The 24,880-nt window shown below is 34.7% G+C and overlaps 1 protein-coding gene and 1 non-coding gene across 2 annotated transcripts; both read left to right on the top strand.

The window, feature by feature from the left end:
* On the top strand, nt 1–107 carry LOC145612826 (small nucleolar RNA R71). Its single transcript, XR_014106743.1, has one exon. It is a non-coding gene; the product is annotated as a small nucleolar RNA R71 (small nucleolar RNA).
* A 16,643-nt stretch (nt 108–16,750) lies between these two features.
* Nucleotides 16,751–17,830, top strand: LOC145610595 (uncharacterized). The gene has a single exon (XM_081665906.1). It carries the CDS (start codon nt 16,751–16,753, stop codon nt 17,828–17,830), a length of 1,080 nt encoding a protein of 359 aa, XP_081522032.1.
* Nucleotides 17,831–24,880: the final 7,050 nt, after the last annotated feature.

Below are 24,880 nucleotides of genomic sequence, written 5' to 3'. Positions count from 1 at the left end.
AAATTATGGTGGGGACACTCCCTCTGTAGATCCTTGAATCTCTCCCAAGCCTCATACAACTCTTCATCTAGCTCCTGGGCAAAATTCTGAATGGCACTCCTCAATAAAATTGTTTTCTCTACAGGGTAATATTTATTATAAAAATTCAAAGCAAGAGTCTCCCAGTTAGTAATGGCCAGTGCAGTTCTTTTCAAGCCATTAAACCACAATTTAGCTTTTCCACATAATGAAAAAGGGAAAAAGAATCTCCCTGATCTGGTCCTGCTAAACCCCATTCTGCCGAATAGTATTGCAGTATTGACAGAAATCTGCAATGTGAAGATTAGGATCTTCACCCTTAGCTCCACTGAATTTCTTTCTTTCTATCATCGTTATGAATCGGGGCTTGATCTCGAACTAGACTCCCTCCAGTTCTGGTCTAGGCGAAAGGTGTGGAAAATCCGTAAGGGATGGTTGCGAGTAATCGCTGAGCTTCTTAGGTGCTATCATCTCTGATTCTGAATCTGAAGGAATTTTCGAATCACTAGAATCAGATAGCAGATCACTAGGAATATCGTTACTCCCAGAACCTGCTAGGATTTGTCTATAAAAATTCTTTTGCCTATAGAAAGAGCGCTCGATCTAAAGATCAAATGGAATTTAACCTGATCTAGAACACTTGGGCCTAAACAAAGAACTAAAAAGACAAATATGAGAACTGCCTGAAAGAACTTCTTTGAGACAAAAGAAACATAATCTAGACTACAAAAACAATCAGAAATAAAAATAAAACCGTTTCCGCAGCAGCGGTGCCAAATTTTGACAGGGTATAGTCGTATTTACTAATCAAAAGTAATTATCTAAGTCCTCTAACTAATGCAGATAAGGAAGTAGGGTTGAATCCACAGGGAAACAAGTCTTTCTATTCCTAATTAATTATTATAATCTAAATTATCAAGGTAACCAATGTTGTTATAATTAAAGTCTATACTACGAAGAATATGAGTAGGGAAAGTAAAGTAGGGAGAAATCAAATAATAAAAGCCTAGGGCATAGGTTCACTAATAAACAATAATCCAGGGTAAAACATAATAATAAATCATGAATGCATCAATTAATCAGATCATAAAGGGCTTTCGCTAGGTATTACAATCATAGAGTTAATACACCGGTATTAAATCTCATCTCTGGAATCTCGATCTAACCATTTATAAATTAATCTGCCTATTGAAACTAAGCCTAAACATCAATTCTCATCTTTCGAATCTCGAATCAATATTGCTAAACTCATACAATTAAACCAGGCCTAATCTAATTGCATAACACTAAGTCGATCAATAGGAAATTAATTGAGCGTTAACAATCAACAATCATAATTTACCCCTTCATATTATTTATTAGATCCCCATAAACCCTAGAAAGTAAACTACTCAGACATGATTAAAACTAAACAAATCAAAGCAATTAAACAAGTTACAAGGAATTCAAGGAATAAAAATAATGAAATTAATAACGTAGAAATCGTACCGAATCGACGGAATTAGAAAACGGAGTTAAGAACAAGAGTAAAAAGAGTTGAGAGAAAATCTATATAGAAAAAAATATTAAGTAGAGAGAGAAAAATAAAAAGAGTATCTAAAATAAGGTCCTAAAATTTCTTAATAAAATAGTATTTATACTAAGCAAGAGATTCTACGCTATAACGAACTAATCAGGGCCTTAATTAGCCCTCTAATACTCGCGCCCGGTCGGGCGCCGTACCGCCCGGCCGGGCCCGCCTTTTTGCTGGAGCTTCACTTCTCGCGCTCGGTCGGGCGCGTGTCCGGGCGCCGTGCTGCTGTGAGGTTGTCTCGCCCCGCCCGGCCGGGCGCGCCTTCGGGCGAGGCTTCATGGCCCGGGCGAAGCACTTGGGCAGCCAATTGGACTTCGATTGGGCTTCTAATCCTCGGCCCAATCGGATTTCCTCTTTGGGTCGTTTACACTTTGTCCAAAACTCCTCGGAATCTCAATTATCGAGCCCTTAATCACCAGTTCGAAAACTCTAACCGGCCTTGGGCTTCAACGGGTAGACCTGGCAAACAGGTCATTCGGGACGGCTTCGGGTCGGGTCAATTCAGGTCGTGTCAAGTTTGGGTCAGCAAATGTTTGGGTCGGGTTCGGGTCGAGTCGGGTCGACTCGGGTTTCGGGTTAAATTTTGGTCAGCACTTCGGGTCAAGTTCGGGTCAGGTCAAGTTTGGGTCGGGTTAAGTTCGGGTCGAGTCTTTTCGGGTCGGGTCAATGTTTAGGATCAATTTTCGGGTCAATTTTGAGTCGGGTCAAGTTCGGGTCGAGTCAACTCGGTTCAGGTCTATTCGGGTCAAGTTTGTGTTGGGTCACCAAAATAAATTCACTTAAAAAAATAAGTTGGAAAAATAAAGTAAAATCGTTAAAAAAAACAAAAAAAAAAAATCGTGAGTACCTATTACATAGAAAATAAAAGAAGCCTTAAAATAAGTAGTTCACCATTTCATCCTATTCTCTTATTATTTGGGTCAATTCGGGTCGGGTTGATTCGGGTCAATCAATTCGGGTTAAAATTAGGTCGGGTCACTTCGGGTTTCGGATCATTTCGGGTCAGGTCAAGTTCGGGTTTCGGGTCAATTTCGGGTCAGGTCATTCGAGTCGGGTTACTTCGGGTCATCGGGTCATGTTTGGGTTAACTCCATTTCGGGTCGAGTTCAGGTCGGGTCGGGTTAGTTCGAGTTCGGGTCATTTTCGGGTCAATGATTTCGGGTCAACTTCAGGTTACGGGTCGTGTGGGGAATATTTCAAGCACTATAACCCCAAGCTTGAACCCCACTGTGGTCATACACTAAAGTATGGTGGCGTTCCAAAGGGAAGAAAGCTAGAGCAAAAGAGTCGCCAACAAGTTTTGGGAACTTGTAAACCCAACGATCCAGGAGATCGTTAACTCCATAAGGTCTTGAACCAAATAGGGTTCGGGGATGAGGGTACGAATCCAATCTACAAAAGAAAGGGCTCGCCCTATAAAATAGGCCTCTACTTTGTTCTACTCGTATTCATGTGCGCTTTCTGACTAACATGAAAACATTATATTTACCCTAAACCTGTTTATCTATGTTGGTTGAATATTAATGCACAAATAAAACTATTATTGGTGATCACTTGAGTTAAAAATCATATTAGCCTAAACCAAATTATTAATTATCTTATTAAGCGTGATTTCAAGTACGAATTCCCTTTAACAAGCATAAAAGGCGTGATCAAGCAATAACAATAAATATAAATCAAGCAACATAATAATAAGCATAATATAATCATAATCATAATCATGATAAGGCATAATAAAGCTTAAATATAATAGCAAGATCCTAGGCATGATACTAACAAGATTAATCACAAATCCTAGCATGTCACTAAGCAATAAAGATCAAAGCTTTAAACCTAACATGGTACTAACATGCTATTACAATATTAGAAATAATAAAAGGCACCCTAAACATGATACTAGAAAGCATTAAAAACATCCTAACATGATACTAGGAATTAAACAAATCTAAACATGCTTTCTACATTGTGAAAGAAATAGAGAGTAAGCTATTCTACTTACTTTGAAGCCTCGTACCTCTTTCTAATAACAAAATACACAAGTTAGTAAACTTCAATGAAAATAATAAAGAATTAAAGAATCAAATTAAAATCAAATTAAATAAAGTTTAAACTGGATTTGGACCAAACCCTCAGAAAATATTAAACCTTGCACGTCTAGGGCGAAGACAACTTCGAACTTGGCTAGATGATTCTAAGTCTTGTGTATGCGGAATTGTGTTTAAAAGGCTAGTTTAGAAAGAGAGAGAGAAAGAAAGCATATATTGGTCAAGAGAGAATAGAGAGAATTGGGTGATTGTGAAAAGATTGTTGATGAATAAAAGCAGAGGTCGAGGACCCTATTTATAAGAAAAATAATCCGAAAAAGTATAGAATTTGATTAGGAATAAAACTACACGCTGTCGCTAGAAATACACGCTGTCGCGAGGAGACAAGGTCTGTCGCCAAGCGACAGACTTGTCGTTTGGCGACAGGCGACAGTCTAACTTGGACGCGCTTTTCCACGCGCAATCCGATCTTTAATCAAATTGATCTACGGAATCCATACAGAAGACAAAACGTATTTTCAAAAATAATAATATAATAATAAAAATAATAATATTTTATTCCAAATAAAAATCCATCTTAAATAATTATTAAGTCTAATAATATTAGAATTAAAAGGAACCTTCCAGAAACATTAATCCTAATAATTTTAGGAATAATAATTAACATTGGGTCCTCCTCTAGATCATTGGGCCGTATGTAAATAATTAACCGGGCCCAGTTTGGTATTTTGGCCATAACTTCCTCAATATTCATTGGAATTGGGCTTATAATATATCGTTGGAAAGGTCTCTTTGAGGCCCATCTAAATACACTATTATTGCACCTTAATTATGGACCAAACTAAACTGGATTGGCCATTTTTAATAAATAGAGTTATTTTCAAAAACAGAGAGAAAAGAATTTTAAAGCAACACTTGACTTTTCACACTTTCACCTCATTCTATTATGGTTCGACGTGAAAGCCATTCATCACTGGGTTTCGTTTTGGGGAGACACAAATGGGTGTCTACAGGTCGGGTCATTCGGGTCGGGTCAATCGGGTTGGGTCAGGATTGCCAGGTCTATCAACGGGTGGTCGTGCTCCTCCAATGCTCGTAGTCACTCCATGAAAATCCGGGAAAATGCTCCAAAAGTGCAATTTCCTACAAAAGTCAATCAAAACTACGAAAACACTAGAAAACACCAATTAATAATAAAAGTGGCTCGAAAGAGCCAAAAACACTACTAATTATGACCAAGGGACGGAGGTAAATCACTATATAAAATAGACATATCACCACTCAAACATAGCTTTCTTCTTGATTGTTTGAAAAAAGTATCGGCATTTATCCCCTGATTTGACAAAAATCGGCTGAGTGCAGCTAGGCAACCAGTCAATCTTTGCACTTCTTTGATAGTCCTCGGCGACTTCATATCTAAGATAGCTTGAATTTTTTCAGGGTTTGCCTCAATTCGTCTCTGGTCGATCAAAAACCCGAGAAATTTGCTGGACTCAACACCAAAGACATATTTCTTTGGATTAAGCATCATCTTATGCCACCTGAGTTCGGTAAACGTTTCTCGAAGATCCTTCAGATGATCGGTCGGTTGCTTTGACTTTACAATCATATCATCAATGTACGCTTCCATATTCCGGCCGATCTGATATCTGAAGACCGTATTGACAAGTCTCTGAAAAGTAGCGGGAGCATTATTCTTGAGACCAAACGACATGACTTTGTAGCAGTAAAGTCCCTGCTCGGTCACAAAGGCAGTTTTTTCATGATCTTCCTCCCAAAGTGGAATCTGATGGAATCTGGAGTATGCGTCCATAAAACTCATAAGAGCGTGTCTGGCCGTAGAGTCGACCAGTCAGTCGATCTTTGGCAGAGAAAAACTGTCCTTCGGACACGCTTTATTGAGATCAGTGTAGCCCATGCACATTCTCCAGGTTCCATTCGGCTTTTTGACAAGAACCACATTCGCTAACCAGTCAGGGTAGTAACATTGCCGAATAAAACCAGCGTCCAGCAGCTTTTGTACTTTGGCTGCGGCCGCCAGATTCCTTTCTTCTCTGTTATTTCGCTTCTTCTGACGGACAGGCTTAACAAGCGGGTTCACAGCTAGCTTATGCACGGCCAAGTAAGGGCTAATACCCGACATTTCACTTACTTCAAATGCAAATACATCCTTGAATTCTTTTAACAGTTTGACTAGATCATCCCCAAGCAAACCAATGGCTATAGTGCCTACTTTGACCGTCCGATAAGGCCGATCGGGGTCCAGAACCACTTCCTTGTGATCGCCGGCCGGCTCGGGCCTCAACTCTTCTAGCCGGTCGATGGTCATTAATTGTTGTGCATGCTCTTTCTTGGTCGCCTTTCTCTTTTTGCCGACCTGGTATGCTTGGAGTGACCCTTCATCTGAGGTTGGCTCGAACGACTTTACTCGGACTCGGATCTTCGGCTTTACAGCCAACTAATTGCATTCTTTGCCATCTTCTGATTTCCATGGATCGAGCCAATCTGTCTATCCGACCTCTCAAACTTTAACAGCATCAGGTGAGGCACAATCAATGCCTTTACTATAGTTAAAGTGGGGCGGTTGAGTATGACATTGTAGCTAGTAAGCTCCTTGACTACCAGGATACGAATGACCATGTCTCTCCTGCCCCTTTTATCCCCAGTCGGACTGGTAAGTCAATCTGACCAGACCGACTGGGTGAATAACCATCCCACCAAACCCAATCGACGGGTGTGAGACGTCCTTCAAAGCGTCCTCAGGGAACTTCAGATTTTTCAAAGAGGCGAGGCTGATGATATCGGACGAACTTCCCGTATCTATCATTATCCTCTTGACCTTCAGGTTGGCTATCTTCATGATGAATACCATAGGATCATTTTGCAAGCTCTTGACCTCTCCTCGGTCAGCCTCACTCACAATTACCTCCGGGAATACCGTAGGTTATTGCTTAATGCCTTCAGTGTTCATTACTTCTTTTCCCAAGCTCCTTGCATCCTGCTTAATTCCTCTCATAGTTGGGCCGCCTGCAGCAAAGCCGCCTGATATGATAGCCACATAACCAGAGTCTGTGTTGTTCCCATCTTTTTCCTTCTCATTTTGCTTTTTCTTGTCTGGCTTGTCATCTGTTCGAGTGTATGTGAACTTGGGCTTCTTCACATACGAGTTGAGCATGCCCTTCTCGACCAACTTGTCTAGCAACCTTTTCAAATAATTGTTGCACTCATTTATATCATGCCCCACGTCCTTGTGGTAATGGCAATACTTGTTCTTGTTTCTGTATTGCAGCGAGCCTCTCAACGGCATGGGCTTCTCAAACTCGAACTTATCTTTGATCTCCATCAATATTGAATAACAATATGTATAAACTCATACTGGGGTTCGTACGCCTTCAGTTTCTTTGACTTGGTTTCTAGGCAGTCAGATACCCAGACTTCCTTTCTCTTGTTCTTCCCTTCTTTCTTTTTCTCGGCCGAGTCTTGCTGAGAAGTTTTCTTCTTCTCAGCCCCCTTGGCCGGTACTTTAGATTTTGTGAGAGAACAGAAGTCTGTCACCTCGATATAAGCTTGGCTTCCCGTAGAACGCCTGTGTATCTCCGAACCTTCTTGCGGACCAAGTCAAATTTGAAACCACTATGCCTTAATCCCGAGAAATTCCGAATAGATTATGAATTTGGGATTTCTTTTGATTGAATCTCTGGACGTACGAACGCAACCCTTCATTCTTTCCTTGAACGATTGTAGCCAAATTAAGGATCGTCTTCCTTGGTGGAATATTGTAAGAAAAATTTCCGACAAATAGCATGCTTAATGTTGTAAAGCAGTTGATGCACCCGACTGGTAAACTATTGAACCAGTCTTGTGCCACGCCCTTAAGGGTGGCCGGGAAGCATCTGCACCAAGTTACATCATCTACACTGAGGTGACATGCTCTTCTGGGTTGCCTGTACCATCGTAGGCACCCACAAACGGAGGTGGCTTGTCTCCGAGATTTAACATACGCATCTGCTAATCAATTGGTTGCGGCTGAGCTGATGGTCCGGCTAGGTAAGCAGCCTGGTTGAACGGTGGCCGAACTGTCCATACTACCCAAAGACAGCAGGGTTGGTCGGCAGAAAAGCATTAAAATTATATGGACCTTGATATTGAAATGGTTTAATTGGAACTAGGACTGGAGTTGGAGTCCGATGAGCTTGACTTCTGCTAGTATGCTTGGAAGAGGTATTGTTTGAGATATCATTCGGCATTGATGGCGTAGAGGCAGTGTCCGAATAGGCTATTTGTTCACGCTCCTTGTGCCATAGATAGTCTCTAGCATCCTTAAACCGCCGAGACGGCTCTGTAATCTATTTTTGAGGTCGTCTGGCCTGCCCCCCAGCCGACTGCGTTTTGTCAAGGATCCGAGTCAAATCCGCCCTCGGCACCCTCGACGAACGCTCATGCCAACGGAATGGGGTGTTACCAGCGTCTTCAGCATTAGTCGCTTTGCTCTGGGGTTTCTTTTTCTGGCCATCCCCTTCTCCCCTGGACTACTGCCTAAAAGAAGACGGTCGTTTACCCTCCATCTTCTTTCAGAGCTTGTTCAAAGCGAGGAGAAGCGAACAAGCAGTGACCAGAGGATCCTCCGCCTTATGGAATGAAGCGGTCAGATGATCACTCGAGTGAATTGTAGTGACTATATATCTTCTACATGATCATTTTGGCCGGGGCCAGAGACGGCACTTGGTGTCTGGCCATCCATTGCCAATAACGGACGAGTATCCTCATAGACGGCGCCAAATGTTTCGGGGTTTTTTGGAATCCCTTGGGATATTGGTCACGCTCTGACTGACTCGAACACCTGCAAAATAACGAATCTCCGGGGATCGGAGATTCGCCTCCGACGATCAAGTTAGTAATCGGAAACAGAATAGATTAAGAGAGAGAAAGTATAGAGAAGTTGGAGCTTTTGGTGCTCTTTTGTAAGGATATGTCACAATCTACCCCGCCCATCGTCGATGATTAGGGTATTTATAGGGGTGGGGAATTGTGCCCCTTAGGGTAAGTGACCTAGATTTTAGGGCCTCTTATTGGCTGCGCAATCAGTGAAGGACATGTGTCATCTAGGGGCGCCGTTTTGGGGCATTCCTAGGAGTTTGGGCCTCCTGATGTAAGGAGGCCTTTTGCTCTTTATGTCATTATATTCCTTAAATTTTAGGTGTTCTCTTGTTGCTTATACGTGTCATCTTCCTATGGTGACACGTGTCGCCTATTTATTGGGCCACGTGTCATCATGGGATTGGACCACGTATGTGGGGTAATTTTTACCCTAAACATATAATATACTCAAAGATTTTTAAAACCCAACAAGTGTTAGGCCCTGTTTTCTTAAGTTGAAATTCAATTCAGTTCAGTTCATCTCAGTTCAATTCAGTTCAGCTCAACTCCTAATTTCCTTCTCTTATAAAATATTCATTTCAGTTCAGTTCAGTTCAGCTCAATTCAGTTCAGTCCAGTTCAGTTCAGTTCAGCTGACTTCTGTTAATGAGAATAGGCCCTTCATTCCAATGAAGATCGAGTGGTGAAAATGTTAATTTCAATTACTTAACCGAGCTAACTTACAGGATAAGTAATAAATGTTAGAAGTAAAAATAAACAGTATTATATAAGTATTTTCAGTGCGGTAGCAAACTTTGCTTTAAATATGATACTCATCTTCACGGTCTTACTCTTGTCCCATTCCATTTCAATTAGCCGTAAAGTAGATAGTCCAAAAGTTATTATAGTGGTAATAATAATCTTATTTTCATAAATAAACATAATTTTCATTTTTTAATCAATAGTGGAAAAGTCAAGGGTCATAGATTCTAGTCGTTAGTCGTCTAGTGTATAGTCATACAAAGAAGAAGAAAGAAGAAAAAAGAAAAAGAGGTGATAAAAAAATTGGTAAAATGTTGAAACATCACACATCATGTGACCTGTGACCACCCTTAGTTTTTCTTTTTTCCTTATCTGCTGCATTGCCATTTTTATATGTTCCCTTTTCTTTGGACACTTTCGTTTTAGTTGGGTACATGATTCATAAACCTAATTAGAGTAGACCATAATAGTGACCATTGAACATCATTAAGGAATTTCTAAGTGTTATAATATGAATATTTTTTTTTTCAAACGCGTCACTTTTATATGTGAAAGTTTCAATTCTGATGCTTCACTTTTTTTTTTGTTATTCTGTCCATTTCAAAGTAGTCGCAAAACTTTGACTGACACACGTGTCAATGTACAACTTTGACTATTAATGCTGTAATTTTACACTAAGACCCTGTTCTCTTCACCTTAAAAAAAATAATACTACCTTCGTCCCCTTTTGATAGTCCCTCATGGGCAATTTTCACGGGAATTAATAAACACAAATAAGAATAGTTAAAGTACATTGAAAAAGAAAATTGACCTTGGTTATGCAAAAAAGTAGAGAGAGAAAATAATAAAAGTAAATGGGAAAACAAAATTTACATGGAAAATTTAAATTTGCATAAGTATTGTTGCAAATTGGAGGGAATTTTGGTAAAAAATTAATATTAATGGTTGTTGGAAAAAGCAAATGGGGTGAAAATTTTGGGACTAAAATTTGCCCATAAGGGACTATCAAAAGGGGACGGAGGGAGTATTGAGTAAAAATAATTTCAGTTCAGTAAAAATAAGTTCAGTTCAATAAAAATAATTTCAGTTCAGTAAAAATAAATTCAGTTCAGTAAAATTTAGTTTTCTAAAAGAAGAATTATAATAGAAAATCAATAAAAATAATTTTAGTTCAGCAAATATAATCTCATTTCAGTAAAATTAATTTAAGTTCAGTAAAAATAATTTAAGTTCACCAAAATTATTTTAATTCAGTAAAAAAAATTTCAGTTCAGCAAAATTAAGGTGAAGAGAACGGGGCCTAACAAGAAGTATAAAAGATTAATATAATAAAAATAAAACTAATATATAACTTATAAATATTTTACTAACATATTTTTTGACATGATGATGAAAAGTATATGAAGAGTAGAAAAGTCAAATTATTGCGATTATTATTACACATATATCACATGCATGAGTCTACATATTTTTTTTTATTTTTTTCTTTCTCTCTATATCTCTCGTCACTAAAAGTCTGTGCTTTCTTAAATGATACATCTAAAAACAAACAGAGGAAGTATTATTGTTGAAAGATTAAAAATTATTTAAACACATTTGGTATGATTAGTTCATGTTGTTCCCAATGCCGCTTAGACATGTGAAGGCAAATCAAAAGTGGATAAAAGTTTTGAATGTCTTTTGTGAGAGCTAAGACTAATCATTGTTATTATAATACTGATGATGATGATTAGTGCTACTTTCTTGGTTTAAGCTACTTCAGCCATGTTGTATGCCCAAGTACTCGATTATTTTAAGCATAATAAGTTGATTGCACCTTTGACTTATTAGCCTTTCTTAGCTAGTTTTAGGGAGACAATACCCCACCTCTTTCTTAATCCTTTTCAATGCACATAATGTGTTCATAAACTAAATCGCCAAAAGTACCACTAAAACCGTGGAGTCGGGTCCTCCTCAATTACTGAATAAATAGCCAAGTATGTTTAGTGGAATGGTGAAAAACTCACACGTGACTTTGAAGTCGCAAGTTTATTTTGACACTTACCGTCTATATTTGCCTTACTTTTTTCCTCTAATCTATCTAACATTGCAAGAGGTGATAGTTTAGTACAGTCACTTTTTGCTAAAATAAATTGAAAATAATGATCGACAAATTTGATTGTCTATTAATCTATGATTAAATACTATTTTTCATACTAAATTACAATCAAAATTCATCTCATTATTGTAATTTATTGCAAGTCACCAAACGGGCTGTTAAGGTTATAAAGCAAAATTTTGGTAAAAAAATAAAAACAATACTGGCATAAATCAGTACATAGTATTAGACTATTAGGTGTACATACCTTAAAAAGAGGAGGCAAATCCAATAATTGCATGTATTGTTTCCGGACAATTATTTTTTAAACAATAATACAATTCTCTAGGTTATTTTGTTTGTTAAGGTTTTTCCATTTTTCTCACTCAAAAAATTGCAAAATAACATTCTATATTTCTCACTTAAAAAATTGCAAAATAGAACGAAGCAAGTACTAGTTTTAATTATTTTTGAATAGTTTGCTTGTTCTTGTTTTATTTTTTCAAATTTATATATATGTTGAGATTAGTCTTGATTTACTTTGACTTATATTATTTCAAACAAGCTAAATTTTTTCTTCTTATGAATTGTATAATAACTCATGTTTAATTAGACAATAAAAGTTTAAATTTTAAAATAAGTACTTCAGAGAATTTTAGACAAAGGAAAGTTTCATTAACAATTCCGATCCATATGCAATATAAAATGGTTTGTGTTTACCATTCTAACTGCAAAACAAAACCTTATAGGGAGTTCGTGTCGCACATTCATTTCTCTAGTAGTGAACAACACTGTGTCAAGCCATAGACCATTATTTGTATTTTCTTACGTTAAGAATGTTATTAATCATAGATTATTATAAAACTTTTATACATTTTCTTTGGAAAATACATTTTAGTATGAATATAACAATATTTTATATGATAATATTTTTCTAACTGAATTAATACAACAAACCAAAATTTTAAAATCAATAAATGATTTTAAATCATATCGACTTACTTCTACATTTAGGCTCAGGTCTGTTTAATGACAAATGACTGGATTAAAAAACATTTACAAAGTACAATATAATTTTTCGATAATCATATAATTAAGAGCTAGTATATTAATATTACTATCTTGCATGTCTTGATTAAAAAGCCAAAAATTCGACTTTATTTACTGGCGGATAGAAATGAACTAAACATACTTGTTTGATCTTGTTAGGTCTTGTTAAATGCTTTAATGTGTAGATTTATAAGATCAAATATTTCTAACTTTTTAATCATACGCAATTAAAGATGTACATTGTAGGATTAGAGGGATTCCCAACTTGTCAAAACATATTTAGCAATAAATGGTTTTTAATTAAACTTTTTTTTCTTTTTCTTTTGTTTACTAAAAAGAAAAATAGCAACTGCTCCATTGGAAAAACTTGAAACAAACAAGTAGATTTTGCAATTTAAACCATCTAATATTGCACATAACCTGGTAGTAACGCATTACGCATGTGCTCATATAGTCATATGTGGAGATATATACACTTTTAAAATCCAACATGTTAACTTTAAAATATAATATGACTCTAAGATATGCCACGACAAATTCAAATTGTTGCTTTTGTTTGTGCTTATTCAATTTAACTCTTATGATCATAAGGCTCTACTAAATACTAATCTAGATGTCTAAGCTAGATTTAGTACTTGTATGTTGTATCTCCACACAAATTAAATTGAACTAGCATTAAATATATCGAGGCTAAGCTTCACATATCTCATTCTTATATTCTCACCTCTTAGATCGAGCACCATCCACCCTCATTTTTCTAAGGTATTAGCATCATATTTTCATAACTAATTTTCTTTAATTGTATTACTAATGGATGTTGATAAATAATGGGTCGATGTTGATAAATAAACCCACAATATTAAAATTCTTGATGAAAGCCAATTGTTTTTTTTTTTTTTTATTTATTTTATACAATGTAAATAAATCACACGAAAGAAGAATTTTCTTAATTAGATCATATAATATTATGATTAATTTACTTGTTTTAAACGGATAATTGTTTTTAATTATTATTGTATAATTTAATTATGCAACCTTAGTCGTTCAACGTGTTTTCTTGTGTGTCTGCCACACCGTGTGGCCGGCTGACACACACAAACCCTAAACGGATAACCGTTGACTGAGTAACCCCCGATCAATCAAAAAATCTGTGACCGATCGAGTAACCCTTGACCAAGTAACTCATGACCCAGTAATTCATGATCGACCAAATAACCCTGGCCACACGGTGTCGCCAGCCACATATATATGAATCTTTGTGATGTTTATTGATAAATATATGAAACTTCATACTATTAATATCATCTAGGAATAATACAAAAAACCTACATTATTTTTATATAATTTTTTTAATTTCATGGTCCTCACCCAAACTCAGTATTACTTTATATATATATATATATATATATATATATATATATATATATATATATATATATATATATATATATATATATATATATATATATATGTATATATTTACGTGTGTATATATATATATATATATGTATATATATGTATATATATATATATGTATATATATATATATATATATGTATATATATATATATACTTCCACCATTTCATTATTAGATGACACATTTCATTTAGACATGTTTGCCAATGCATTAGCAAAAATTATAAAAATTCAATAATTAAAAAGTAATGTTGAGACAAATCTAACAAGACCCCACGTAACTATTTTTTTCTCAACACGAAATCACTAAACGAAGTCAAAGCAAGTTAAGTGAATAGTGCACAAAGTCAAACCGTGTCATCTAATTTAGAACGAAGCTGGAAGTATTATTTATTTTCTCACATTAATTACTTTTTAATAAACTTAAACCCTATAAATTTTCTTTTATAGTACAATTTTTTAAACTCCAACTACCCACTTATCTCTTCTTTATGTAAGTCAATTTTTTTCTTCTACATATTTCCTAAAACTGTATACCAATCAACGTGTAACACTTAAAAAAGTATAGAAAGGTCATGTGTAGTAAATTAAGATCAAACATTATTAGCAAAATAAGATAAAACATATACTCCTGGACACGGACTGCAATGCTGTTTTATTACGAAATTGCCACGTTATAAATAATCCAAGTTTATCATAGATATTAACTTGGATTCTCTCCTTCTTATTATTAATCCTTAATAGTTCACAACATACTTCGTGTTTCTGCAAAAGAATGGATCTGAGTTGTAGGGGAGACTGCTCGTCAGGTCAAACCGAGTCCTGCAAAACAACGAAAGTCAATTGCCTCGGGGGGTGTTCCCGAGAAAGCCCCTTCGACGGTCAAGTCAGTAAACTGTGTTTAGAGAGAGAATTTGGAGAGAGAGAGAATGTGGAGAAAATCAATTACCTCGCCAATCTGTGAAAATTAGTATTTATAGGAAAGGATTAACTAACTTAATTAGGGTTAGGATTAAGATTTCTAGCCGTTCTGGGCCGTGTTAGGCCCTGTTGGGCTATATTAGGGTTTCTCGGGATGCACGCAGTGCATGATTATGGAGTGTTCTCATTTAGGGTTTAGAGAGGGCATTTTGGTAATTTTTGTATTTAATGAACGTGGGCCCACGGGGGTCCAAACACTTCGTATAGATCAAACCTTAATAATTTTACCTGTTAAGAAATAGCTTTGTATGATATGAAGTGAATACAACTACTTGTTCATGGGGTATTGTGAAAGATGACAAGCTAATACAGATAAAGTTTAAATTCCTTTGGAACTTGAAGGAAAGTGACTGCAGCAGGGTAATGGAAACTAAAAGTGTGGCAAGTAAATCTCCTTTTTAATGGGGTTTGAAAGTAGCCCGGAATCTTTATTAGTTTCATCCATTATTGTTCATCTTTAATTTCTTTGTTAAAGGATCAATTCCACCATTAGCTGTATTTGAAGGCCTAAAAATATAAATTTTACTCTTTGACACACTGATTTTGTAAGAGTATGTTTTTAGCAGTTGTTACAATAAAATATTTTGATGTTTGATAAAAATATACGCGTTAACGAGTTAGGTTCTCTTCGGTTCATCTTACTTTGTAATTTATTTTATCTAACCATATTTTATACTACCTCCGGTTTCAATTATCTGCAACAAAGGGGTATTATTTGTGAGATATAAAATATTCCTTTGTTGCAGATAATTGAAACCGGAGGTAGTATGATTAACCTTTTTTTTTAATCCAAACTTATTTTATATATGTGAACTTAAATTATATGATTTCCACAATTTTTTATATATAGCTGGCCACATCGTGTGACCGAGCATTTGGGGGTTACTTCGTCAGTTTTATAGGGGTTACTCATTCGGTATTGCATAAGCTATTCAATTAGTGTTATAATTTAACGGTTACTCGATTATTATTACAAGATAGAGTTACTCGATTAGTATTATAAGGGTTACTTTTTATTTTTGACAGTTATAGGGATTACTTAATTATTTTACAAGCGACTACATGGTGTGACCAACCGCATACAAAATACATTATATCATTTTTTATTTTGTTTTGTCTGAACTTACTTTATTTGTTCTGAACTTATCTAATTTCATTTCATTGAAACTTAATTTATTTTATTTTATTCTCCATATTATTTTATTAGAATTTTTTTTAAGGATTTTTTTTTCCTGAACTTATTTTATCAAATTTAATTTTGGAAATAAAATAAACTAAATATGATCGATGAAATTGAATACGGGTTAAACAAAACAAACAAACCCTTAGCTAAAACAATTAATGTAACCATCTAATTAAACCGAATAAAGTAACATTTTTATATCTTGTAACTAAAAACTAATTACCAAGCAGGGTCTTCGAACCTGTTTACATTTATTGAACTAAGATGAAGTGAACTGATTGGAGTTGAACTGAATTGAACTGACTGGAGCTGAAGTGAACTGAACTAAACTGATTGAAGCTGAAGTGAACTGAACTGAATTAGAGCTAAAATGAATATTTAATGAGAGAAGAATATTAGAAGCTGAACTGAACTGAACTAATTGGAGCTGAACTGAATTGAAGTGAACTGAAATGAATTGATTGAAGCTGAACTATACTGAAATTAAGCCGAAGTGAACAAGCCCTTCGTTTAATACACGGTATAAGTAAATAAATTTGGTAGATTTGTGATGGAGAAAATTTTAGAATCTAGACAGTAGACTCACTAAATGGTTGATCAATCAATTAAATGACATAATTCCATCAATCAATTAAATGACATAACTCCATATTTTTTGTATTGTCCTTTTCCTTCTCATGATCATCTTTTCCCTCCCTTTATATACCCTTCCAAACTTACACAATCTTCCTCAATCCCAAAACATTAACAACAAACAACTTCACATTCTTCCTCTCAACTTCACAAAATGTCAACAACAAACACCCCACAAAAAACATTCATAAAACCATCCTTTGAACAACAACAACAACAACAAATATGCTCTGCTTCAATGCTCTTCCCATTCCTCCAAAGGAACACCTCTATATCTCAGACTAATGAGAGGAGAGGCCGGCGAAAGCAGGCCGAACCCGGCCGGTTCCTAGGAGTAAGGAGACGGCCGTGGGGGCGATACGCAGCCGAGATTAGAGACCCAACTACAAAAGAACGACACTGGTTAGGTACCTTTGATACTGCTCATGAAGCTGCTCTTGCTTATGATAGAGCTGCCCTTTCAATGAAGGGTACTCAAGCTAGAACTAATTTCATTTACTCTGAAACCACCCCTTTTTTCCCTCTTCTTTCACCTTTTGATGGTCCTTCTCTTTTACCCTCTTCTTCTAATCATTTCTTCTCTCTTTCTCCTCCTCTTCCTAATAAACCATCCACTTTTACTACAACTAATAACATTGCTCCCACCATTCCACCACCACATCACACCGCCTCGGCCGAGTCGAAAATCGACACCTATACTAGTACTAGTTCTAATCCTCATACATCCCCAAAACATAATGATTTTAGCTTCATTACTAATAATGATGATAACTCTGGTTATTTGGGTTGCATTGTACCTGAAAATTGCTTAAGACCAACTCCTCCTTCCGACAATGACCCTCATCATAACAATAATAATAATAATGTAGAGCACGACCTTACATTATCACATTCTGATGTTAATCAAAGCATGCCTACACCAATGTTGTCGTCGTCGTCGTATGCACCTAAAGATCATTATTCATTCTCATCTTTCAGTAATAATGCTAATGATGAAAACATAAGTGGTAACTTGGCATTGGAGATTAGCAGTAATTTCAGTGATTACTGCGACGACCTCGCCGCGATAATTAATCATCCGTTAATGATGGAAGAAGGTTGCCTGATGGAAGGATTATATCCTATGATTGAAGACATACCAGCAGCAAGTTCTTATTTTACAATGCCTTGTGCTGGTTTTAGTAGTGCACCTTATTCTGATGATATGCTTGACTTGGGATATTCACTGTTTTAGTAGCATAGCTTTGACTTCAAATAAGATTATTAATTAATGCATGATTATATATTATAAAGGTACTTCTATATATAGTTAGATGTTTCATTGTTTTGAAAGATCTTGCAACAGCTTTTTTTTATATGTACACTGTATATTTTGATGTAGTACACATAATATCATGTATATGAGTGGCTGCAGCAGGTCGTGTTAAATTAAATAAGACTTCACCCGTTTCGAATGGAATTTTTTTTTTTTTTTTTTGAATAGTAGTTGACATGTTTATTATATCACGCTTGTCAGGTCATTAATTTGTCCATAATATCTCTAATTATCAATTCATTCAAGATGATATAGTTCGTTCGATGTGTACATTTTTTTCTTTTATTTTACTGCGTAAATGAGTCACAAAAGCAATACAAATTCCAAATAAGAGATACAAATTCAAACCATTACAATAAGTAAATGGTTGCACTGTAGATTGAACCTAAGAGGCTAACACCAAAGGGTCATGATAATTAAGTACATTACCATTAATCTAATGTCATTTATTAATTGCATTATAATTGTAATTTAACTATTAGATTTTATCTTACATAGTTTTTTTAAAAGATGGTACGGCCTATTCCACTCAGGTCCTATTATAGATCACCTCTGATAATCCATCATACACACATGCTCTCGGTGTTTGTTACTAGGTTGATACCTATTTAACTATCTATGTACTTTATTTTCATATATTTCACTCTCTCTCTCTCCCTCTCTCCCTCTCTCTCCCTCTCTCTCTCTCTCTCTTTTTTTTTTTTTTTTTTTTTTTTTTTTTTTTTTTTTTTTTTTGTTGTTGTTGTTGTTTTATTTAATTGAAGATACTATTTTAAAGTTACTTCATAGGTATAGTAATTTAGTGGGATCATAAATGATGGGTTTTTATAAAAGTAAAGTTGTAACTTCCTATAAACATTTGTAATATACTAATATGCAACAAAATTAAAATTATAGGACAAACTAATTAAGAATTGGAGCAAACAAGCAAAAAGTGCCAAAAGAGATCAATATTTTCGTTCCGTAGCATCAAAGTTCCTAGTCATCTTAAGGTTTCCAACTAATCCACCAGATATTGAATTTTGAAAATTTGTCGACTAAATTACATCGAGACAAAACATTTGGAGTGCATGTGCTTGCAATTAACAAAAATTAAAACGAACTTGTGTTTTGAAATATTTGAAAGCAAAATAAAATAAATAAAAACTAAAAAGTAAAGATTTGTAATAGCCATCCATATGGCCATATGTATTTATGGTTCCATTTTGGGTGGAGTAGTTGTGATAGCAATACACCGGAAAATAAGGGAAAGAGAAAGGCAAGACTACATTAGATTATGTTTTTCATTTTTTTTTCTTTATTTTATTTTAGGTTATTTTGATTTATTCCACCTTCAAATCATATAACTACTAATATATAAAGTTAAATTTTTGAACAATTTTCCATAATATTGTTGAAATAAAAATCAATTTCCATAATACATTGATTTGAAAATAAATTCCCTGCATAGTGTCCATGTACGATCATTTTTTTTGCTTTTGGTTCAACATAAAATCGCTAATGGTAATAGCGGTTGTAGTTTAAAAGCCGCTATTATCATTAGCGGTTTTAAAAAAAGAGATCGCCTCTTGCAATAACAGGTCTCTTTGCGTCATTTATTAATTAACAAGGCGCTTAGTCTGCAGGAAGATAATTTCAAAGAGACCACCTTTCAATAAGACAGGTCTCTTCGCATTCTTGTTAATTCTTAGCCTACAGCAAAAAAAAGAGCGCTGACAATTACACTGATAAGTTCAAAGAGACTGCATTTCAATAAAAACAGGTCTCTTTGACTTTACTTAAACAAAAATTGCAAAACCGTTAATACTGTTAGCGGTTCTAAGTTGAACCGAAAACCAATCCTATGTGGACACTATACTTTGGGAATTTGTTTTTAAAACGAAGCATTATGGGAATTTATTTCTATTTCAACAATATTAAGGGAAATCGTTCTAAACTTTTAGCCAAGTCACGAGATATTGACACTTGGCAGTCCAACTTTTCGCCAAGTGTCGTGCCACGTAGACAACAATTAATTATGAGACATGTACGTGGGATTTATTTGAATATTTTTTTTTTTTTTTGAAAATAAGATAAAAAAAAAAAAGTTATTTAGGGCTTGTTTGGTTGACAAAGGAATTTATTTCCTATAGGCATTTGTATTTTATAGGAATTAAAATCCCACATCAAATTTCCTAGGAATTTACTAAACTTGTTTGGTTGCTATATGGGTATTTAGTTATTTACAAATCATGGGAATTTTGAATTACCAAGGGGGACATTGGTAAAAAAGCCGCCCAAAAGGCGGTGCCTCGGGTTGGTGGAGGACAGGCTAGGCTGTGGAATCGCCAGGGCCTCAATTCCCATGTTTTGTGGGAATTGGAAATTCTCATAATTTTACACTTCCCGCATTCTCACTTTTGATGGTCTACCAAACAAGCCTCTTGTTTTCAAATTCATGGGAATTTTCAATTCCTCCATTTTTTATGTACAACCAAACAACACCTTAGAGTTTAATTTTCAATAAAATTTAAATAGATTTAATTAATAAGATAAAAAAAAATTTATTTTAGAGGTATATTTTCATTAAACTTTGATTTAGAATTTTATTTCCAATAAAATACCAATATTTTCCTTTAAAAAAAAACCAATGTTTTTAATACAATATGGTGAATTTAGAGAGGTACAAAAAGCAAAAATAATAAACCAAAGAAACATGTTATTATATATAATCGTTCTCTTAATAAAGTCTTAACATGCAACCAGTCTTTCCTTAAATGTTCAGAAAATGAAAAGAGATTACAACTTTAGACAACCATTCTTTTTAGTTCGTTGTACAAAAGTACTTCTAAGTTTTTTAGATTGTCAAGTGATTATTAATCAATAAAATACCCGTAAACGGACAAATATGATTGTCAAGTGATTATTAATCCATGATTAAAAAATTCATATAGCATATACTCCCTCCGTTTTTAAATACTTGCTCCATTTCTCCATGCGCGGAGTTTTAGGAGAAATTGGAGAAAGTAATAAAATAGGGAGGTAGTGGGTTTGATTGAAGAATAAAAATTGTAGAAAGTAAAAGTAGTGGAGAAAATTGGAGGAGAGAGAATATATGTTGGGTCCACTAGGTAAGATAAATTAATTAAATATTGTAAAATATTTCCTAGTATGGAAATGGAATAAGTATTTAAAAACGACCGGAAAAGAAAAGTGGAGCAAGTATTTAAAAACGGAGGGAGTATAATTTAGATAAAAAGTTCTATTTTTAAATTCAAAAGACAACCCGGATATCGCACGGGGCACAAAACTAGTAACCACTTAATCGAATTTACCACCTCCAAAAAAAAATAAAAATAAAATACGTACTTTAGCACCACATAAAAAAAATAAAAAAAAAAATAAAAAAAATTGTTTTACCACCTAATCCTAACTCCAGTGATGGAAACTGACTGTGGGACCCACAATCTGTAATTTCCTTCCAAATTTAATGTCCCAAACCCGATTTCCCCTTATCTCTTTCTTTTCTCACCTTCCCTATTCAATTTCTATCATTTTCTCACCTTCTTCCTCTTAAATATCTTCTCTCTCCTCTTAATTTTCATCTCTCTATGTAAAAGTAAACCCTAAATCTACTGCATCCTTTAATATTTCAACATTGGTAGTCGAAGACGAGGTGGAACCACAAAATCGCAACACAATTATCATATCCTAAGAAATTTTCTTCTGAAATTCATTAACAACATCATTGAAATTAGTTTAATTTTAACACAATTATCATATCCTAAGCCTAATTTTCTATCCAATTGCAATTTCAAAAAAACCCTAATTTAATTTTGACTACCAAGAACCCTAATTTTTTTCCTCTGAATTTGGGGTTCAATTAATAAGTCATAAGTGCAATTTCAATTACGCTAAACAATTAGAACATAATCACGACAAGAATTGCAAAAAAATTACAAAACACATCATGAAATTTGTGTACCTTCTTCCTAGTTCTTGTGGAACATACAGCCAATCGACCTGATTCAAAGACCACAAATCTGGACAAATTTGATGGACGATAGTTAGGGATCCATCAATTTAAGGATTTGGGAAGAAAATCACATAAAACAAGCTCAATTACACCTTAATTTTGTAGAAAGGAAAAGGTGGGTTGAAATAGAAAAGGAAATCAAGATAAATTAGGGAAATTTTCAAAAAGTAGCCGTTATTGTGGGCCCCACAGTCAGTTTCCGTCACCGGAGTTAGGATTAGGTGGTAAAACGTTATATATATATATATATATATATATATATATGTATATATATATGTATATATATATATATGTATATATATATGTATATATATATATATGTATATATTTATGTAGGTAAAGTAAATAATTTTTTTTTGGAGGTGATAAATTCAATTATGTGGTTATTTGAAGGTGGTAAAAATCAAAATTTCCTTTATTTTTTTTTTATTTTTATTTATTTATTTATTTACTTTTTTTTTGAAGAAAAAAGAGCTAACAATTATATTAAGTTAACTCCATTTCCGCCAAAGTGGGTAATACTTTGAGGGAAAAGACCCAAACATACATAATTCAGAGTTTACACTCGTATCCCACTGTGTCACGAGGTGAGCGACAATGTTACAAGCTCTTTTAACATGTGAGGAAGAACAAAAATCAAACTGGCCATATCAAACCTAACATCATCATAATAACATTAATGGGAGACAATCCATATTCCTTCGCATTGATCTTCGTGACAACATTAGAAGCGTCTGATTCAACCCACAGCCTTTCATGCCCAAATCTCCTTGCTAGCTGAAGTGTGTAGCACACAACCATTGTTTCCACACACTCAGGAGTAGACGGAATAACAGTCTTGGTTGCAGCCAATATGATGCGCCATGAGAGTTCCTAAAGACCACGCCAACCCTCGTCATATCCCCAGCTGGGACATGAGCATCAACGTTGGCCTTGATACAGCCAACAGGTGGGCAATTCCAGGAAGAGCATCTACTACCCACTGCAGCAGCGACACTCCCTTTAAACACCTTACTAGCATACAATTTAAAATCAACCACCATCTTACAATAGCCAGTAGCAAGCATAACAGATTTCGATCTTTCATTCTCATGGATAGCAAGGTTCCTGCAGCGCCAAGAAGCCCACATCAGAGCTGCCATCATACTCAAAACATCAGCATCACACTTCCTGTAAATCCAGCCCCACAAATTCGCAAAAGGAGTCACCAGGAGCTCCTGTCAAATCATCATCAATCACACTCGCATTCTAAATTTCCTGAGCTGCAGTACTGTAGACACCCATTTGTGTCTCCCCAAAACCAAACCCAGTGATGAATACCTTTCACGTCAAAACATAATCGAATGAGGTAAAAGTATGAAAAGTCAAGTGTTGCGGTTAGTTTTTATTAAAATCCTTCTTTCTGTTTTCGAAAACCATTTCTATTTTATGAAAACGTCCAATTCAGTTTATTTTGGTCCATGATAAGGGTCCAATAATTTTGTAGTTGGATGGGGCTTTAAAAGACCTTTCCAACGATATATTATAAGCCCAATTCCGATGAATAATGAGGAAGTTATGGCCAAAATACTAAACTGGGCCCAAACCGGATTTTACCTACGACCCAATGATCATGAGGAGGGTCCAAAGGTTTAATCCTATTCCTAAACTAATTAGGATTGATTAGAATCTTCTTTAAGTTTCTAAAATATCTTAATTATCCTTTTTGAAAAGATAAGATCATGGAATTTGATTTAAATATAAACTTTCCTTTTTAAAAACTTTCCTAATTCTATTCGGATTTAAAGATGTTCAAAGATAGTCAGATATTATTTTTGTGCCTCATAATTTTTATCCAAATTTTATATGGTTGGATAGATCTTGAAATTATCTTTCCAATGATATATTATAATATTAAATCCGAGCTATAACGAAAAAGATATGAAAGATATACAAAACTCTATCCAAAACTAACACCCTTTCACTATTTCGTCCATATCTTTTTATAAACAAACGATTTTAATCTGATTCTAATTGCATTAGAAAGTAGACTTCAATAGCTTTCCAACGACATATTATATGACTTTTTTGGACTTCTAGATCAAAAGATATGATAAAAACAAAATTCGCAAAAACTGCTGTCTACGAGTTTTATTTCGATTTGAATTCGGATTTCTTTTCTTATTCTTCGACCTTCTCTTTTTTCTTATAAATAGAGGTCTTATCTCCCTTTTTTTAATCATCAACTCTTATCAAACTCTCATCATCAATTCTCTCAATCAATTCTAATTATCAACCTTCATCAATTCTCCCAATCAATTCTCATCAAGAATTACTTAATTCTTAATTTCTCCCTCTCTTTTTCTAAACTAGCTTTTTACAAAATACACAATTCCGCATTCACAAGATTTAGAATCTCTTAGCCAAGTTCGAAGTTGCCTTCGCCCAAGACGTGCAAGGTTTGATAATTTCTGAGGGTTTGGTCCAAAACTAGTCAAAACTTTATTTAATTTGATTTCAATTTAACTCTTTAATTAGTCTTTATTATTTTCATTGAAGTTTACTAACTTGTGTATTTTGTTATTAGAAAGAGGTACGAGGCTTCAAAGTAAGTAGATTAGCTTACTTCCTATTTTATTAACAATGTAGAAAGCATGTTTATTAATGTTTAATTTCTAGTATCATGTTAGGATGCTTTTAATGCTTTCTAGTATCATGTTAGGATGTTTTTAATGCTTTCTAGTATCACGTTAGGATGTTTTTAATGCTTTCTAGTATCATGTTTAGGGTGCCTTTATCCTTCATAATATCATGTTATCATGTTAGTACCATGTTAGGTTTAAAGCTTTGATCTTTATTGTTTAGTGACATGCTAGGGTTTGTTATTAATCTTATTAGTATCATGCATAGGGTCTTGCTATTATATTTAAGCTTTATTATGCCTTATCATGTTATTATTATCATCATTATTATTT

This window comes from Chenopodium album, chromosome 24 (assembly GCF_948465745.1).
Source record: "Chenopodium album chromosome 24, dcCheAlbu1.1, whole genome shotgun sequence".
In the NCBI taxonomy this organism is placed as follows: Eukaryota; Viridiplantae; Streptophyta; class Magnoliopsida; order Caryophyllales; family Amaranthaceae; genus Chenopodium; species Chenopodium album.
This window is presented reverse-complemented; position numbering and strand designations above follow the sequence as displayed.

Bases quoted from the DNA above. Each gene is read 5' to 3' on its own strand.
- LOC145610595 (XM_081665906.1), top strand. From the start codon at position 16,751: ATGTCAACAACAAACACCCCACAAAAAACATTCATAAAACCATCCTTT.